We start from the raw sequence: 19,363 nt of genomic DNA on the forward strand, positions 1-19,363 counted from the left end.
CCCCTGGGAACACCAAGCCCCCCCACCCCGCGCCCCCGCCACCCCCCCCCCCCCCCCCCCCCCCGTCAGCCTGGGCTGCGGTTACCTCACCTCCCCAGGATGCCGGAGCCCCTGCCTCAGCTGGGGCTCTGCCGGCTGCAGCGATTAGCCCCCACAACCAGAGCTGGTGGGCATTACGTGGGGTGCTCACAGATGGCAAAGCCTCTTAGTTCTTGGCCTTGGTGTTCCCAGGGCTGTTGAGCAGTTAGGGTGTAGTAACAGGTCGTTGTGCCCACTGAGTGGCTTTAAAACTTGATTAGATAAAGCTCAGGCAAACCCCAGTAAAATGATTTCTCAGGGACCTTTGAAAGATTGGGATATATTTGAAGCACAGGTTTATTATTTAACAATTGCTAAGATTCTCGGAAACACATGTTCTGCATATTCATGAGGCCAGCAAGGTGCGAAAACTCTGCCATCCACTGCTAGGAATCCCGGGTGGCAACAGGAATCCTGCTCCCCCAGATCCGTGACCCTGGGGAGCCCTGTCCCTTCTGTCTTGTCATCTGCAGAATGGGGGAGTCAGGCCCATCTCCCAGATGGCTGTCAGGGTCCCACGAGGTCCACGAGAGCCCATGGGACTGTCGAGGCAGGTCAGTCCATCCAGAGCTGCCTTCCCAGAGCCTCCTCAGTGCTCGTTGCCATGCCAACGGCTGGCTTGATAAGGACTCAGACTGGCAGATTTAGCAAATGAAAATTCAGGCTGCCCAGTGAAATTTGAATTTCAGATAAACAACACAGAATTTTTTAATATGAGTACGCCCCAGATATTCCATGGCTCATATTTTACTGTAACTGTATCTTTCCTTTACTGTTGCATGAGACATACTTACGCTGAACAACAATTTGTAGCTTATCTGAAATTCAGTTTCGCTGGGCACTTTGTGTTCTATCTGACAACCTTAACAGGGACAGAATATTACCTTGTTGAAAACACTAGTGAAATGTTTCACTTGAAATGGCTGATGTTAGGACAGATTCTGAACTATCTGGTGGCCTCATTTATCACTTGTGAGAGAAGAATAACCAATTTATACATTATTCTCGATAATTAAAAGTTGCTCCACTGAAGTTGGTCCTTTACTAGAAAAGACAAAGTTAAGTACCCCGTGGCCTCCTAAGCTGAGAGGAGGAGTGTCTCATGTGAAGAAAAGTTCCGTTTTTTCTTTTATCTGTTTTTTTTGTAATCTCTACACAAAATGTGGGGCTTGAACTCACAACCCCAAGATCAAGAGTCGCATGCCCTTCCCACTGAGCCAGCCAGGTGCCCCAAAGGAAAGATGTTTTATTTATTTATTTTATTTTTTATTTTTTTAAAGATTTTATTTATTTATTTGACACAGAGAGAGAGAGAGCACAAGCAGGGGGAGCAGCAGGCAGAGGGAGAAGCAGGCCTCCCGAGGAGCAGGGAGCCCAATGCGGGGCTCGATCCCAGGACCCTGGGATCATGACCTGAGCTGAAGGCAGATGCTAAACGACTGAGCCACCCAGGCGCCACCAAAGGAAAGATGTTTTAAAAAACAATTCCAGGATGGTTTGTTCTTCACATGGCCTTACAAATTATTTGGGGAATAGTGTATATTTTAGCATCTTAATTTTTTTTAACCTTTTACAGATTACAATTTATGTATTTCTCGGTGGGTAATGAATCTGAGTTATGAAAATAAGCCTAATTATATTTTGATGAGGGGAAGGTGAGAGAAGATAGCAAATAGATAAAAATTAAGAGCAGGTATTTATCTTAAGTAGATTCTAAAATTTGCTTTAAATGCTCTTAAAGTGATTAGTAATTTCTTAATGTTGCTTTAAAAAAAAATGTACTGGGCTAGAGGACCCTACCAATCCTTAACTGATTTTTTTGACATAATCTGGATCTTTGTGAATTTCCTCTTCCCTGAAACACACACACTTACCCAGGTTGGTGAATGACAGATATTAGTCTGCGGTCGTGCAAGCCCTGTTCTGTGTGTCACAGGCAGCAAACCAACAAAATGGGCAAGGCTCAGCTGCCCCCACCCCCAAACTCCCAAGGGAATTCGTGCTCTATGGGGGGAGAAATCCCTACCAGGGAAGCCTCCAGAATGTGAGAAAGAAGAGAATCAAGCTGACCATTACCACGGCTACCTGCAGGTTCTTTTGCAAACATTGGTCTTATTTAATTTCAGGACAATTTTTTTAGTGACATTATATTATTCCTTTTTTACAGAGAAAACTGAAAGCCAGAGAGGTTGAGTAATATGCTGATGTTATAAAGCTAGTAAGTGATGGAATGAGATTTCAAATCACGTCTGTCTGACTTTGATGAACTATTGGTACAGAGTCCCTAAATGGGGGGATTGGGGAAGAGAGACAAGCTACTTGTAATGGAAGGGGTTGGGGGGGCATCAAGAAAAACTTCCCAGGGAGATCTCATTTGAGCTGAGACCTGGTGGACAGATAAGGTTTTGACATGCAATGGAAAGGGACTTTGGGCCTAAAGAAGAGCTTGAGCAAGAGGCCAGACCTTGGGGGTAGGTACAGAGTTCTAGGTAGTTCCAGGAGCTTGACTTTATCTCAAGGTGTGTGGTAGGACGAAGCAGAAGAGCCAGGGTGGGCCAAGCAGTAGGACTCTGCTAAGGAGTCTTACTGCGTCTATGGTTGATGGGGACCCAACAAGTGTGTTGACAGGATTAAGTGGGCATGGGGCACAGACTGGATGAGAGGAGCCTGTGATGCTGGAGGCAGACAGACCAGAAAGAAGGTCATCGGGGGCATGGGGGGGGACAGGGCACCACTGAGAATGGAAAAGAGGAAGGATAGCAGCAGACACGGACAAGGTAGGACTGGGGACCAGGGCGATGGCAGTGGATGGTGGGGGGTTACTGTCGAGGGGTGACCAGCTGACCCGTGAGTATGCCATAAGTTAAAATTCCTGGCCACAAACAAATGGCTGTTTGTAGAGGAGCCCTAGAGATAGCAGGACGTGGGATGGACCTCCCTCTAGGCTGGTTGTATTTGGAAGACTTACACATTCCAGAGTCTGATCCTCAGTGTTTTGGGCTATGACATTTGATTTATTATTATTTTAATCAGGCTCCAATGAACTGATATTAAGCAATCTTATGATACACTTATGTCTGAAAATAAGAATGCAGCTAATAGTTTATTTCTCAGTGGAGACTGTAGGATGAAGTGAATGCTCACATCTGCTGATCAAGACGTTTTTGCCCTAACGACTGATGTGCACTGGAATTCAGATCACACTTAGGAGGCGGATGGGTACATGTGCAATCTGGGCAAAGGGACTCAGTGGGTATGCCGTGGTAGAGGGGTATTAGCCCCATGGGCAGGCCTGGCCCCCACGTGACCAGCGTGCCTTCTGGTTGATTCACTCTTTCTACAGTTGTGTCCTTTTCTTTACATGAAGCTGGGGTCTGAATGTTGGCCAGGAAACCATTTGTTCTCTTGAAGGAGACTTCTGCACATCTCTGCACGGCCCTCGGCATTTGTTTTTACGGTTTTACATTGAGAACGCCATCTTGTGCCTTATTTCCAGGCTTGTTGGCAGAAACTCAGCGTGGAATGTGGGTTCCGCCCACATGGGGACAGTTTGGACCCAACTTCCATTCAAGGATGGAAGGAAAGTCCTCTTATCTTCAAGGAGAACATTTGGGCCTGAGGTTTAACAAGGGTATAACATCTTTGTGCATATGGGCAGGTAAACACCTCAGAATATGACCACAGCCTTCATACTTCTTGGTTTTAAGAAAGCTTTCTTTCCATAAAGCAACTTAGCAAGTAATTCTGGGAGGGCCACTCTGACGGAGACCTCAGGAGCAGGTGGTAGAAATCTAAGCTTCCAGACACCTCTGGGAACTTAAATAGCGCATTTTGGTCATAGCTCAAGGAGGTAAAAGAGACCAGAGGCGCATGAACCTGCCATCACGAAGCAGAAGGCACAGAGACCCATTCGCGAGTCAAGGACACTTCAGAATTTGGGGTCAGGGGGATTTGATCCGGTCTTGAAGGGCACTAGGATTTGGATCAGAGAAATAGGGAGGGGTCAGTGTGTGAAGGGTTGGAGGGAGGAGTGGGGTAAGGGCCTTTTGCCCTTAAGAGTTGGCTGTCGGGCGCCTGGGTGGCTCAGTTGGTTAAGCGACTGCCTTCGGCTCAGGTCATGATCCTGGAGTCCCGGGATCGAGTCCCGCATCGGGCTCCCTGCTCGGCGGGGAGTCTGCTTCTCCCTCTGACCCTCCTCCCTCTCATGTGCTCTCTCTCATTCTCTCTCTCTCAAATGAATAAATAAAATCTTTAAAAAAAAAAAGAGTTGGCTGTCAGCCAGACCCTTCACAAAGTGTTGCTAAATCCCCATTTCGCTTGGGTGTTCCTGACTCCCTTCTGTAAGAGAGCCTGGAAGATTTCTGCCTGTCCCTCCCTGCACCTTACAGGGACTTGGCAGAGAAAGTACTGAGCAAGTAAGTACTCATTCGATCAAGGTCGGAAACATGGCCCATCGCCAATCACTGTCACCAAGCAGTCACCTAGCTTTTATTTACCAAGCACGGACATAGGAGCGTCACCACCGACTAATGGTGCCATTGTCCCCACTTTAGACATCAGGAGACTGAGATGGGGGAATGGAGCTCCCCAAAGTCACTCTGCTGAGACGGGGTGAGGCTTGGGGCCCCAGCCTCTGTGGCCTGACTCCCACGTGGCCCGGACCAGGCCTGGGAACTTGACACAGTGACCGTGTGGATAGTGGAGCTGCAGAAGATTCTGAGAGCTCATTACCAGTCCATGGAGGGAGCAAAGGGAGAGCAGAGAGGTGCAGGCTTTCACTCAGAGAACTTTAAACCTTCCTTTAACTCGCTTAATAGAATGGCACTGAAGTGCAAAGTATTTTCAAATTGTATTTTAATCTTCATCTCTCTCCGAAATTAAAAAAATGGAAATCCATTTGAGGGCTTAGTCTGCATTTTACACGTGGATATCTTCCTAAGATTTTTGTCTTTGTCTCTTTCTCCTTGTTGCCTCTAAGAGAAGTGGCAGTGAATGCTTGAGACAGGGCTAGAGTGTTTTTGGGGAACGCCCTTGACCCTGGACTCATTGCTTCCTGGATGTATTTTTCTGTAGAAGAGGGAACTTGTTTCCTTTAGCTTTTTTTTTTTAAAGTTACAGAACATATAAACAAATATGAGTAGAGAGAATAGCGTAAGGATTCCCCATATTCACGGCACCTAAGGTAACTTTAACTATTTCATCTTAGTAGCAGTTGTTTTTCTTTCTTTCTTTTTTTTTTTTTAAGATTATTTATTTATTTGACAGAGCGAGATACAGCGGGAGAGAGAGCACAAGCAGGGGGAGCAGGAGAGGGAGAAGGAGACTCCCCGCTGAGCAGGGAGCCTGATACGGGCTCGATCCCAGGACTCTGGGATCATGACCTGAGCTGAAGGCAGACGCTTAACGACTGAGCCACCCAGGCGCCCCTTAGTAGCAGTTGTTTTTCAAGTGAATGCCAGATATTGTATGTCATGAAATGCCACTCCGAATTAACACAAGGTGTGTTTTATAAAGAATAAGGACACTTTAAAAACATAACCCCAATATTATCGCCACTATCAAAATTAATATTCTCTTAGTATCATGTTATACCATCGAGATTCAGATTTCCCCAGTGGTTTCCGAGCTGTCTTGTTTTTGTTTTTAACATTTGGAGTGTTCAAATCAGGATTTAAATAGGGTCATCCCACTTGTTATGTCTGTCTTCTTTATATTAGAACTGGCCCCTCCCACCTTGTTTTTCCCCTTCTTACCTCTGTCCTGTGGAAGGTCCCACATTCTGGCTGTGTGAGTGCTCACAGGGGTGGGGTTTCTTTCACCTGTTCCTCCCTCCCTCCCTGGTAACCTGGGAGTTAGACATGAATGCTCGATAGATCCGGATTTAGTGGTTGTCCAAGAGAATATCTCACCGCAGTGCCTTTCCTCACTGTGGGCAGTGTGCCTCCTGACAGTGGGGAGTCGTTTTTAGAGAACAAAATCTGGGTGCTAATGGTGTTGCTGATCCCAAGCTATCGCTGCTTCCAGACCTGGTGAAGTTCAATTTCTCATCTTGCCCAGCGCCTGGAAGGGGTCGGAACCTAATCTGGTGACTGAGTGGGAAAGTGTTTCAAGGAGAATGACAGGCAGGGTTTGGGAGAGAAGAGGTGGGGCAGGGAATGGGGACGGAGTGATCCGAGGTGTTCGGTGCCAGGGAAGGGGGAGGCTCGAGGCTAGGGTGGGATAGCACTCTTACTACTGCACTAGTCCGAGCCAAGACTGCAGTATCCCCTCACCTGACTGATGTGTCCCAACCCCAGCCCCTGTGCCCCTGCCACCCGCCCCTCCCTCCCTGCCCCAGCTGCTCAGGGCAGAAACCTTAGAATCTCTCCCTAACCTCTTCTCCTGCACCCCATCTAGCCTACTGCAGACCCTATCTATTCCACCTGCCAAAACCCAACTCACCCTCCACGTGCCCACACGCTCTGCCCTCTCCCTGGCTAATCACGCAGCCCACTCCCTGTCCCTCGTCCCCACTGTGAACCTGTTGACGTTTTCCCCGCACGGCAGCCAGTCACCTCTTACCTGTGTTCCCAGTTCTAGGCACTGGAAACATCCCCGTGTACAAAGCCAGCCCCTTGTCTGGCACAGGTCATATTCAATTAGGTCACGGCGTGCTTTGCGCTAAACTGCTGTGACAGCCAGAGAGGCTCCTCTGAGCCCTCCCGAAAGATCAGCGCCCCCCCACCCCTGCTGCCCTGCCGTCCTGAGAGCCATCTTCCAGGGTATATGTTTCTGTGTCTGCGCATTTGTGTCTCCCCTGCTGGAATCAGTTTGCTCACCGTTACATCCAAGCACCTCCAACTGTGCTGAGCACCCGGTGGGCTCGGGATTTGATGACTGGATGAGCAAGGTCATTCATATATCCAGGACTGGAAAGTCAGATGGCACTGGTGCCATGGCTCAGTGATCTTCGAGCAGCTCACCTGGAAGGGAGTTTCGAGAAGCCAGATGTCAGGGCACCAGAGTGGTGCAGTGGGGTTTGGGTTCTAGACCCTTTCTTTCCCTCTCCTCCCACCTGAAGGTTTTGACTGAGGGTGGGGAGCATAGGGCTTCTCCCCGGCTTTTATACTCCTCACTCAAGAGAGTCGTGTTTCTTGACGTTTGGCCTCGCTGAAAGATTGACCCAATAATTGGAAGCAGAGTCTGACTCCACTTAATATAAAGCTGATTTTCCACACCTAACATTATTCACACCATTGTTCATACTGTAAAGTCTTGGAGCGTTTTTACTGCCTGGTCTCAGTCCACCTCTAGCTCAAAATCCGTTGCCCAATTCCCCTTCCCTTCATTTGGGAGGATGTGCATATGGTGGGGAGGGGAGCAGGAGAAACCAGCACCCCCTGCCCCGGCCAGTTCAGGCATGTTTTCATGGCCCTTCATTGCCACCTGCTCAAGGCTTCAGGAGAAAGTTACAATGTAGCAACATGAAAGTTACAATGTAACATGACCTTTTCACCATTTGAGCTTCGGGTCCATTCCCTCCCTACCCTGCCAAGGGCAAAGCCTGCCTAGAAACAGGCACTTTGTGGGGGCCGGGAGGGGGACAGTGATGGAGGAAGTGGCTTCCCACCATGCCAGCGCCTGGCAGATCAGTTTCAATCAGAGCCCTGCTGCCTGACTTCCCAAACTTTCCTTCCTCCTCCCCCACTCCGCGGAGCCTTTGTAGACATTGTTTCCTAACCTGTCCCATGAAATGTTAACAGCACAGGTATACTGTGTGTGTGCTTCTGGGCATCTTGCCTCAGCATCATCCATCCGATGGCCCGGGCACTGAAGTGGGAAAAGCTGGAATGCCTCCAGGGTGTGGACTGAAATGCAACAAGTGCACTGGGCTCCTTGTCTGGTGTGGCCGGAAGGGAGCACTGAAAGCTGCGTGAGGCAGGAAGGCACCTGCTGGGGTGCTAACTGGAAATGGTGCAGACAAAGTAAAATCCAAGCAAGTGCCCAAATGAGTGGAGCACACTTAGCATCAGGAAGTTCGGGAGACCCAGGTCTGTGGCCTTGGATCTGAGATTTCACGGAAATGGGGACATGTACCGAGCCTGGAAGGCTGGATAAGAGGTGGTGGGAAGAGTGGGGGAGAAGAGAAAGTGTGAAGCAGGAGGAACGGGCTCCAGCCATGTTTGCAGCTGGTTAGGGACACTATGAGTGGGGCGTGGGGAGTAGGTGGCTGCACAGTAGGGCCTAGAGGTGGACAGATGGGGACCAGTGCCCAGATCTGGTCTCAGATCAGAAATGCCAGCGTCTGTGTCAGGCCCCGTAACATAAAAGATACATTCGGTTATTTAAGTCTATTCTCTTTTACAGCGTGTCCCCGCTTGGCGCCCGCAGTAAGACCCCCCAGGGGCCGCAGCTGAGACCAGACTTTCCTGTTTTCTCAGCTCCCCAGATTGTTCAGTTTCATATATTTATTCCAGTTTTTGCCTAGGGCTCAGAGAGTGCCGGGTGGGTGCTTGATGGATGGCCCCCAGGTGAGGGGTGAAGGACAGGTGCAAAGAGCACGTCGCCAGTCCCCTCCCCAGCGCGGTGTGGCCAGGGGAGAGGCGTGTCCCCTCCACCTTTGGTTTGGATGGGGACAATAGCACATCATGCATTACAAACTTGAGAGCTTTGCTTTTGCATTTTGGGGGGGCTTCTGAGGATGAGAGGTTTAATTTTTCACCTAATTATTATCAGTTAAAATTATAGGAACTATTAGAAGCACATAATTATATGTACTTAGTTTATAGATTACACATCATTATAGATGTAATTATGTCATTTTTAAAGTTAGATAAAGTTAATTATAAAACTACTATTTTCCTTTGTTGCGTCTCTCCCCTGTGTCCAGATGTGGGAGATGCCGTATGGTTGACACATGCTTGAACAATGAACTCTGATCAACAGTCTGAATTTCAGGGTCTTTTTGGCAGAAACGTTGCCTGCCCTGTTTTCTTAGACTTCTCCTCAGCACCTCTACCAGAATGGGCGGCACAAAAGAGAGAAAGCGGCAGTCTTGCCAAGCTGTGAGTGAGCAGAAAGTTCAGTGTAAGGTGTGCTGGGGCAGGAGGGGACCTTAACACCCCATCCTCCAGGCCGGGGAGAGGTCCTGGCTGTGGGTCTGCAGGATAGTGGGGTCCCCAGGGAGCACGTGCACGACTGGGCTCCACACCAGGGTGGAGGCTGCTCAGCATTGGCTGTGTCCGGGGAGGCTGAGGACAGGGTGGGTCTGGGGTTGCAGATGGAGGGCTGCCCGGAAGTGGACGCTCAGCCTGGTGTGTTGCTCATTTCCTCCATCTCTGGAAGGAGATGTTTTTCTCCATCTCTTCATTACGTCTTTGGTCCTACTGCTGTGGGGTCCCTGGTAGGAGTGATATGCAGAAGACCAGCTCTGTGCCACGCACGTGGTAAATGCTTTGAATACATCGGCACACTTCACCTTTACCACGAGCCTTCTGCATCTTACAGATAAGGAACTGACCACCATCCGCCTGAGGCCAAGATATGATCCTTCCCCTGTGATCTTCCTCTCATCTGCCCCCCTCCCAGAATGCTCTCTCTCACCTCCCACCCCACCCCATATAATCACAGCTTTTCGTGTCTGTGCAGCCTCGAGGGGTCTCCTGGGCGCCCGTGTCCGCCGCTCACCCAGGGTTCCACACCCCGCACGCTCAGGTCCCAGCTCTGGGAGTGGAGCCAGCTGCCTGGCCCCACGGGTTCCAGGTCCCCATCTGCAAAATGGGGACAGCAGCAGTAGCTTGCCAGGATGCCGCGAGCTAACTCAGGGAACGGTGCTCCTTACCATTTTCCTCCTCTTGCTCCTTTGTTACCGACAGGAAAATAGGTACCTCCTGCTCCCTCCTCGCTTTTCCTCTGGTCCATCTACCCTTCGTTTCTGACCCGTGACTAAGCTGAGCAGCACAATAGCGAACACAACAGAAGCGACTCTGCCCCCCGACCGAATGTCTCCACCGGCCCGGGCCGCCCATGGGGAGCTTGTGAAGCAGGCCGGATGGGGCGGACGGGGCCCCCCGGGTAGGACTGGGGGGTGGCTGAGCCACGGGGAAGTAGCTGCTGGCCAGCTCCAGCCCCCGCCCGCACGGAGTTGCCACGGGAGAAATGAAGACTGCAAAACTGGGCAATCTGAAAATGTTTAAACAGGACGAAGACGTCCACATGGCTGCATCATGGTGTAGAAACTGCACTCGTAAATCTTGTCTGTTACGAGTTTCTGACAGCCCCCGAAGGCCCTGCTGGCTCCCTGGGCGGGTGATCGGGGTGTCCCTTCCCTCCTGCCAGGAAGGAATGTGCAGGCCGAGGCTGCAGGGGGTGGCGGGAAGGGAATGTGGTAACTTAGGTATCTGTTGGGGTCGAGGTGGGGACTGGAGGTGGGGAGGGAGGATGGGAAGGAACCGGTTTCGGTGATAAGGTGGTGAGGCCCCGGGGACCAGAGGAAACCTGCTCCTCAGCCGACCTTGTGAGCGGCATGCCTCCCTTTCTCCTGTGTCCCATGCATCTCCTCCAGCTTTGAACGCTTAGATTCCTTCTGAGATCAAAGTAAAAATGGCTTGAGGGTTGGGGCAGCCCTGTCTGTGTTGATGGTGAGGTGGGAATGTTCTCGAGGACCGAGACAGACATGAGAAGGACAGAACCTGGACAGAATGTGAAGTCCCCAAGTGGGTGTCAGCCCCACTCAGCCAGTGAGGTGAGGAAGCTGAGAGGAGCTCAGGGCCCCGAGGTGGGGGGCTCCTGGCGGGGCCACCGCAGAGCCACCAGCAGCCCCAGGAGTGCAGAGCCCACTGTCCCCACAACATCTGGGCCACTGCAGAGGCCAGAGGACAGCGTGCCGAGTCCCTAACCTGAGGCAGTGCCCCTGGGTAGAAGGACTTCCGGCACAGAATGGAGAGGGCCCCTGGGGGGAGGCAGCGAAGAAGAGGGAAGGGCCCCCCACCCCCCAGGTCCCTTCTTAGGTCAGGGACCGAAGTTTGTTCATTGGCACCAATAAAGGCTGATTCTAACCGACAGCCACATGTGCCCAACCTGCAAGCGTCAGGAGGAGCCGGGAGAGAGAGGTGACTCCAGGGTCTGAGGACACCGGGGGGATGGCTCGTCGTGGTCTGAGCATGACCCCCCTACAGCCATCATCCCTCCCGTGTGGACCCAGTCACCACTCACTTTCCGGGAGAGCAGGAACAGGCTGATCAAGGAGAACCGTGAGGCATCACTGGAAAGCTCTAGTTAATGAGGTGCTCCATGAGGACATCACTGAGGGACAATAGCAGCTTCTCCGTGTTCCAGAGTTTTCTGTCGTTCTTTGCCTTTTGTGTCACATGGCTGTGAGTTTCCCACGGGTGACTCAGTCTCAGGTGGCAGCAAACAATCACCACACACAGTAGGGCCAGGCCTGGGAACCTGGAGGTCCGCATGTTTTTACCTGGTGGTGCCTGACCTTGGAGGAGTCGAATCCCAGCCGCTTTCCCGAGTGACCTTTCTGGGCAGGGGCCTCAGCTGTCCTGTGCCCTTGTGTCTTCCTACAGTCTGCTCCTCCAGGGCCCCGGACAGAACGCCCTCCCCGTGCTCAGGGACGTGTGGGGCTGGGCCCTGAGGGGCCGGGTCTACCGATAGGCCCTGCACTCACTCACCCTACTGGCCAAGATACGACTGCCGCGTCACGGTGGTCTGAGCCGGGCCCGGGGAGGCCCCAGGAACGTTGCCCGCCCGGTTCCCTTCCTCCCAGCATCCTCCCACTGAGAGCCCCCTCCCGATGGCACCAAGCCCCCCGCCCCCCTGCTTCCGCTTCAGTTTTGAATTGATGCGTCGTTTTCATTCCTAGCTGTACTGTTTTTCAATTAACTACTCCATGACTGGCCCCAGTTCTTGTCAGCTCAAAGCTCCTCTGCTTTTTCCTGGTTGCTTCCCGAGGGTTGGTTTGGAAACACAAAGAAGATGGTGAATGCTGTGGGGGCAAAGACCTTATTTTGCTTCTCTTCTATCTGCGCTTTTAGCATTTGTCATCGACTCCTGGCGTTGTAATGCAAGCTGAGACCTCTGCAACCCACAACTGCTGACAAGAGTTTTTCCCCCCCCAGGCGCCTGGGTGGCTCAGTTGGTTGGGCGACTGCCTTCGGCTCAGGTCATGATCCTGGAGTCCCTGGATCGAGTCCCGCATCGGGCTCCCTGCTCGGCGGGGAGTCTGCTTCTCCCTCTGATCCCCCCTCTCATGTGCTCTCTCTCTCTCAAATAAATAAATAAAATCTTTAAAAAAAAAAAAAAAGAGATTTCCCCCCAAATACACAAGGGAAGGACCCCGCTTCCTCACGGGCGTCCTTGGTGCCAGTCACCTGCCCATAGTTTCTGATCAGGTGCCCTTTGGCAACTTCCTAAGTTGAGTTGGAGGTTCCAAAGGGTGCAAGGAGTTGGGACTCCCATTTTTCCTGGAGGGAGAGGGTCAGAGCTCCCCCAGGTTCTGCTGCCGCCCTGGGCAGATGGTGGGGGCAGGCAAGGCAGGCTGTTGAGGGAGCTGCTGGGAGACCCCCCCAGAACCCTGTGCATGAGGACCGGGGGCACCATGCCTGCCCTGAGCCCAGGTGCCATGGTGTGGAGTGCGTCTCACTTGAATGACAGATGTCCCCGGTCACATGGGAGCACCCCCATGAGGTAGTTGCCCTTCAGCTAGGAAGATGGCGCTGCCCGGCAGCTGGCTGTGACACTGGAGGGAAAGACTGAGCCAGGCCCTGGCCCACAGCGCTGAGAACAGCCACACCACAGGGTAAAGGAAACCTTAATTCATGGTGGTATTTCTAAGTCGTGTGTCGTTACTTATATAAGAACATCCAACTAAAACATCAGCCAGGAAGTCATTCGAATGACAAAAGCTTTCTGAGTATCTCCCGTGTTGGGTGTTGGGACAAGGGTGGCAGAGACACAAAGATGAGGCGACTCAGGTGCTGCCTGGAGGCCAATCACAAGGTCATTGACATTATTCCACACTCCACGTGGGAATACTTGTTGAAAGACACGCATGGCCCCAGCCTGCAAGGAGCTTAGTGTCAATTCCAGGCAGTAGGACACAGACCCTCTCCCACACTGTTGATTCAAGTGTAGATTGGTAGGATCTTTTCGGAGGGCGATTTGGAAATAACCATAAAATTTTAAAATATGCATATGCTTCGACCCATAATTCTACTTTTGTGTATACCTATGCTGGAGAAATACTCTCACAAATATTTTTGTCTAAAACATGCATTTTCAAGGATGTTTATTGCCGTGTGTATAACAGTAAAAAAACAAGGGGGAAATGCTAATCAATGGCAGAAAGCCCACATAAATCACGATGGAGCCATGGTGTGAACTGCCATGCAGCTCCTGTGTTAGCCTTTATGAGGCTGTCATTCTGGCTATTTTTGACCTAAAAAAATGACAGTTTCATATATTGAACAGAAGTTTCTCTGCCTCTGTTTCTTTGTCTTTAAAACGGGGATAATAATAGTGCCTCCCAGTCTCAGAGAGTTAATATGAGCATTTCACACAATACCTCATGCAAAGCCCTTGGAGTGGTCCCCAGCACATGGCCGGAGCCCAAGCAATATTTGCTCATATCACTATGAACATGTGTCAACATGGAAAGATCCAGAATATACCATTTGGAGAAAAATCACTATATGTATATTTCTACAAAGGTCGATAAAGTGTGAACCCATTTGTGGGTGGGAAACACATGAGTGTGTGTGTATGTCTTTGTGTAAATGCCTAGGAACAGGACTAGATGCCTTCCTTCCAAACTCTTCCTAATGGTTAACCCTGGACAAGGGAGTGGGTTGGGGGCAGGGAGGAGGATGTGCCTCATTAGGGTTCCATTGAGCGGCGGCGGGTCCGGGGGGCGGGGGGGGGGGGAGCGCAGAGAAGGGTTGCAGGGACTGGTCCTTATTCAACCACGGGGCTGGCCAGGCTATCTCTGCAGCCGGGGGTGTGGTCTAGGCAGCTCCCTTCGGAGCTTGAAGCCCCAGGGAAGGCAGTCAGAAAGGCGTGATGGGTGTAAGATGAAGAGATCAAGAGGTTGGAACCCCCAAGCACCCTCTGAATCTCATGTCAGTTCTCATTGCGTCTGGTGTTGATGGCGTGGGGGCCCTGCATCAGCCATCAGACACACAGCCCTGGCCCAGGAGTCAGAGAAGCTGAAGGAGGAGGATGTGAAGGAGGGGGAGCAGTTGCAGGCCCCCTCTGCTGCCGCTGCCGCTTTGTGCTGAGGAGGTGAATCAGCAGATCAGCAGCAACGTGCATGAGTTACGCTTTCCTTTCTCCTGCCAAACTGCCCAGGATTGTCCCTTGTGGCCCCCCATAACTGGAAACAAACACACAAACCAGAAAGGAGTCTGGGAAATGTAGTCCGGCCGAGCCTAACTGACACATCACAAAGCCATCAAGGGGAGTTTCACCTTTTCCTCTATATACTTCTGGATTTCTAAATTCTTTTACAATGTGGCTCTATAAATGTATGTATTGTGAATAAAAAAGAAATTGAAAGCCTTTGGTAAAAAAAAAAAAAAAAAAGGAAAGAAAACTCTTGTTCCCAGTGAGATTTAGTGTTTAGTTATATGGCTAATAGTGTCCTGAGAACCTAATTCTCCGCTGTTAGCTGCCTGGCCTCAGCACCATCACCTCCTCCCTGGGCTACGGCACCCCCCCCCCCAACTGCTTCTGCCCGGCTCTTGGGTCTGTTCCCACTTCAGCCAGAGTGAGCTTTTCAAAATGCTAATCAGATGCTGCTGTGTGCCTATTTAAAAACGCTCCAGGGGCTTCTCATTGCCTTCATTATGAAGCCATAAATCATCGCTCCCCACTCTAGTCCAGAAGTCACTGTAACACTGTCCCTCTTGGTCTGGCTCCATCTGGCTCTCTCCCTCCCCCGACCCCGTCCCTCTTGCCTTTAGTGGTTGCAGAGCCTAAAATCACCGTGCATATCACAGTAATAAAAGGCTGGCCACTTACCGATTCCCTACTATGTGCAACATTATGCTACCTGCCTTGACGCCGTAATCTGATTTAACACCCTCAGTCTCGGGTGAAGTCGAAATGCTTTTCCTATCCCTATTTTGCAGACAAGGACAGGGAGACTTAGGGGACATTGAGAAATGAGCGAGTGGTGAGTGGCACCCCCAGGATTGGAGCCTGGAGTGTCTGACCCCCATAGGCATGAGCACGATATTCAGCAACCATCCATCCTATGAACAAGTCTTTCCTTCCCTGTCACACCGCCTTGTGAGTGGAAAACTGTCTTCCCCCTGGGCAGTCGGCTCCAGGAGGGTAGGCATCGAGCCACGCCTCCAGTACCTCGCGTGGTGCTTGCACACGGTAGGTCACTGGTGTTTGTTGAAAGCATCAACGTGCCGGCGCTGTGCTGGGTTCTGGACTAAGGCCAGCGTTAGAAGAACCAGACAATGCAGTCCTTGCGCCCAGGGCTTGCGCTCTGTCATCGGGGAGCTGATCTCACACTGGATCACAAGCCGCTCTAAGTCCCGGGGAGGGTGCTGGGGAAAGTGTGCATTGGCCCCGCCTGACCGCTGCTGGGGAGGAGGGGGGCCCGGAGAGGCATTCAGCGGGTATTTGCAGTGCAGAATGACGGTGGGATGTGAGTCACAGGAATGGCCAGCCTTATCTGGTGGACTCCCGTGTAGTTCTGCTTTTGGGGTTTATCTGTGCTCTGTGGCTGGTAATGGAGGAGATTGGTCCTGCCCATCCTGTCTCTTAGAAGAAATCAGTGCAGCAATATAAGCATCCTTCTACCCAGTGGTGACAAACTGTCCCTTTGTCCTGGCCTGCGGTGCTGCCTGCCCCTCCCGCCCTCCCTACACACTTACTTTCTCCTTCCCTGACTTGCCACGTGAGGTCCCACTGATATCACCGTCTGTGGGACAACTGACTGGGGACTTGGCGCTTTCTCCGAGGAATAGGTAGACACTTTTCCTTGCCAAGTAAGGGGAGGGTGTTGGTTTGTTTTTAATGATAATGCTGGATCCTGAGTGGCTGATTTGCTGGGACCTTCCCGTGTGCTCTGTGTGGAGTGCCCTGCAGTGAGTCCTGTACTTGAATCCTCACAGAACCTGTGAAGCGACCCATTCTAAAGATTAGGACACCGAGGCGCCAAGAGATTCACTTGTCCAAAGTCCCACAGTGCTCACTGCTTAGAAACTAGCAATGCCTTCTAGAGAGTTCTAGTGCACCAGTTAGAATGCATCAGTCTCCAACCTCAGGAGAAAGGTTTTAAAACATAGGTTTGCCTGGAGTCAAGATTGCACCTGCTCGTCTGCGTGTGCGTGTGTGTGCGTGTGCGTGTGTGCATGTGTGTGTAGGGGGTGGGTGGCGAGTGAGTCCTCTGCTAAATGCAAATGCCTACCCCACTAATCGGCAATAAACAGGGCTACGACCTTGGCAGAGGCCTCACGCACCCACCCATCCACCTGCCGAACACCTTCAGCTTTCCAAATTCTCTTTAAAACTGGTACATAGATACAGTTTTTACACCAACATGCAACTCTTTTTCTGGACAATTTCTACCATATAGATAGGCGTTTCCTGAAGCAACCAGGTTGGGAATGGGACGCCAGGATTAAAGCCATCACTGAAGAATAAAGTGAAGTTGGACTTCTTTTTTCACAAGCTCCTACAGAGTATTTTAAGTTTCACTTAGGCCCGCAGTATAATGGCTCTCATGTAACCTCGCTTCCTCACACCCTGGGTCTTCATTATTTTGGGTGCATACAACCATCATGAATGGGAGAGAGAAATGAGGTATTTAGTGTTCTCTGATGGAGTTTAAAAGTATCCTGATTAGTCACTTCCCAGGATCTTCAGAATTCTGGGCATGGTCTCATGCCGCCTCTCAGAGCACTGTAAACACGAGGGCAGGAGTTCTTGATGGATTCAGGCTTTCTGATTGACTTCTCCCCAAGGCAATTAATCAAGGAATGCAAGTCATTTGCCTTCTCAAAGCTTCCTCTCCTTCCCTGGACACTGTGGTGGAGTCTTTCTCGTTTTCCTTCTGCTTCTAAATCATGTCAGGGATGGGGGCCGGGGCAGAAATGATCCAGAACTTGACCCCTAGAAGTTGCTTTCTGCCCCAGCCGGGAGGGGAGAGCCTTGCTCCAGCTTGGCCCAGCAGAACCGAGCCTTGGTCACCACGGATGCGTGAAATAAACGTCTGTCTGTTGTTATGGTTTGTTCCAGAGCTGGTGATGTTGCTGGAGTGGTGGTCGGGCACGGAGTGCGTCATCCACACAGACCCCCAGGCCTACCCCAAGTATGGAAAGGAAAATGCCATCGTGGTTCTGAACCACAAGTTTGAGATTGACTTTCTCTGTGGTTGGAGCCTGGCCGAACGCTTTGGGGTGTTAGGGGTAAGTCGGATTCATATTTCCCCCATCGCACATTTCCCCGGTTCACCACTATGACTTGCCTTTTTGCTCTCAGTCATGCAGGATAACAGAGGCATTCACGGTTTCTACCTGATGAAATGTTCTTCACAATTGCTTTTCATTCCTGCTTGGAATCAAGATGCACGTCTTCTAATGAGCAATAATGATACTGATTCAGCGATTATTATGTGCTAGATACGTTACACACAATTCGTTTATTGACTCCTTACAGAGACATTTACGAATCGATGATATATATCTTCCCTTTTTAAAAAAACTGAGTTATAGAGGGTTTAAATAATGTGCTCAAGGTCCCAGAGCTAGGAAGTAGATTTGGATTTGGACTCGTGGTGTGAGGCCACTTCACGTCCTTCATCTCTATGCTCTCCTGCTCTCCTGGCTCACGGACAGTGCTCACCCTTGCCTTTTCATCTTTGTGGGCTTAAGAATGTGGAATCCCCAAGCTAGAGAGTTTCAGTGGCAGAATTCAGAATGCCCATGAACTTCTATATCCTCCAACTAGTTTGACTCCTCCCATGCCTTTGGGGCTGGGCTTTCTTAGCTGACTTTTGTCACCTTGAAAATGTCGAGGTGTGTCTTGGTCACGCCTGCATCACATAATCAAATTGAAGTTGTCTCCGTGCTGAGCTGTCGCAACAGGGGTTATAACATGTCCTGGCCCGGGGGCGGGGAAGGGCTGGGACAGCTTGCACCAGAACTTAGGGATCGTGGTTTGCACCTGGGAGTCACCCCTGCAGACAGCCGGGGTGTCTGCTCACGTCACGTTGTCTTTGGTGGACCAGGTGGACCAAATCAGTGTTCAGAGTGGAGGAGATGGAAGACCAGGAGAGGAGCTGGGATGACGGAGTCCCCGGGTCTGAGCCAGCGGCGGGGCTCCGTGGGCCCAGTCCCTGATGTGCCTGTGGGCCAGCAGCACTTGGGGGCCCCTTTGACTCGGCCTTTTTGGGAAGACCTTGGGTGAAGGAAGACTATATAGTGTAGGACACATTTTGTATCTGCTTTTAAACATTTATGCACCTTTAAATTGGGGGCAAAAGGAGAGAGAAGGAAATGTGCTTAGAACCACGTCCCGTTCACATCTTTGGGACAAAGGATGCTCATTATGATGCAGTTAAACTATCAAAAGGCAAGTAAGGTCGTTAGCCGTTTTTCAAGAGATAGACACAGTGAACTCCATCACTGTTGCTGCCTCGAGACTTCTAGAAAGCTGCATTGCCTGTGGGTGAATCACTGAAAGGATTTCTAGGAAAGCAACAGGCCCTCCTGTCAACAGTGTCTTCTTTGTTTTCCTATTATTCTTCCAGTTCCAATATCTGTGTGCGCATGTGCACTAAATGTATTTTCAGGAACAAGATGGAACATTCTAGCATCTGCCTTTCTCCGTTTTAGAGACCCTGGGCAGAGATCTCAAGTATGGTTTTGTGGTCTTATTCTCTGCGAGAGGAGACTACCCCCTAAAATGTCACCATCCCAACCCCATCGTGGATGCGGATGATTGTGACCAGGTCCTTCTCCTGTCTTGGGAGAAAGGGTACCTAGTGTCTTTGCACCCTGACTGCTAGGACATCCGTTCTCCTGCCTTAGAGCTAGCTAGACCTCCCGGCGTGCCCACCTGCCCCCACCCCTGGTTCTCCCCGTGTGCTGGAGGGACAGGCGGTGTTTCCCAGGCTTCCCACGTGGCTTTGGGAGGGAGCCAGGCTCCGAATGTGAGAGCACATCCAGGATAGGGTCCCAGGCCCGGAGACGGTCCCAGGTCCGGAGACGGTCCCAGGCCAGGAGAGGCTCCCAGGCCAGAAGAGGGTCCCAGGCCAAGAGAGGGTCCCAGGCCCGGAGAC

General features: G+C 51.1%; 1 protein-coding gene across 1 annotated transcript in view; it reads left to right on the top strand.

The window, feature by feature from the left end:
• AGPAT4 (1-acylglycerol-3-phosphate O-acyltransferase 4) overlaps positions 1-19,363 on the top strand; it is an 84,328-nt gene that overhangs the window by 37,501 nt on the left and 27,464 nt on the right. Inside the window, exon 2 of the mRNA XM_021693626.2 lies at positions 17,320-17,489. Within this exon, the coding sequence (XP_021549301.1) occupies positions 17,320-17,489 (170 nt within the window). The remainder of the gene's footprint in view (positions 1-17,319; positions 17,490-19,363) is intronic.

Source organism: Neomonachus schauinslandi, chromosome 8 (genome assembly GCF_002201575.2).
Source record: "Neomonachus schauinslandi chromosome 8, ASM220157v2, whole genome shotgun sequence".
Taxonomy (NCBI): Eukaryota; Metazoa; Chordata; class Mammalia; order Carnivora; family Phocidae; genus Neomonachus; species Neomonachus schauinslandi.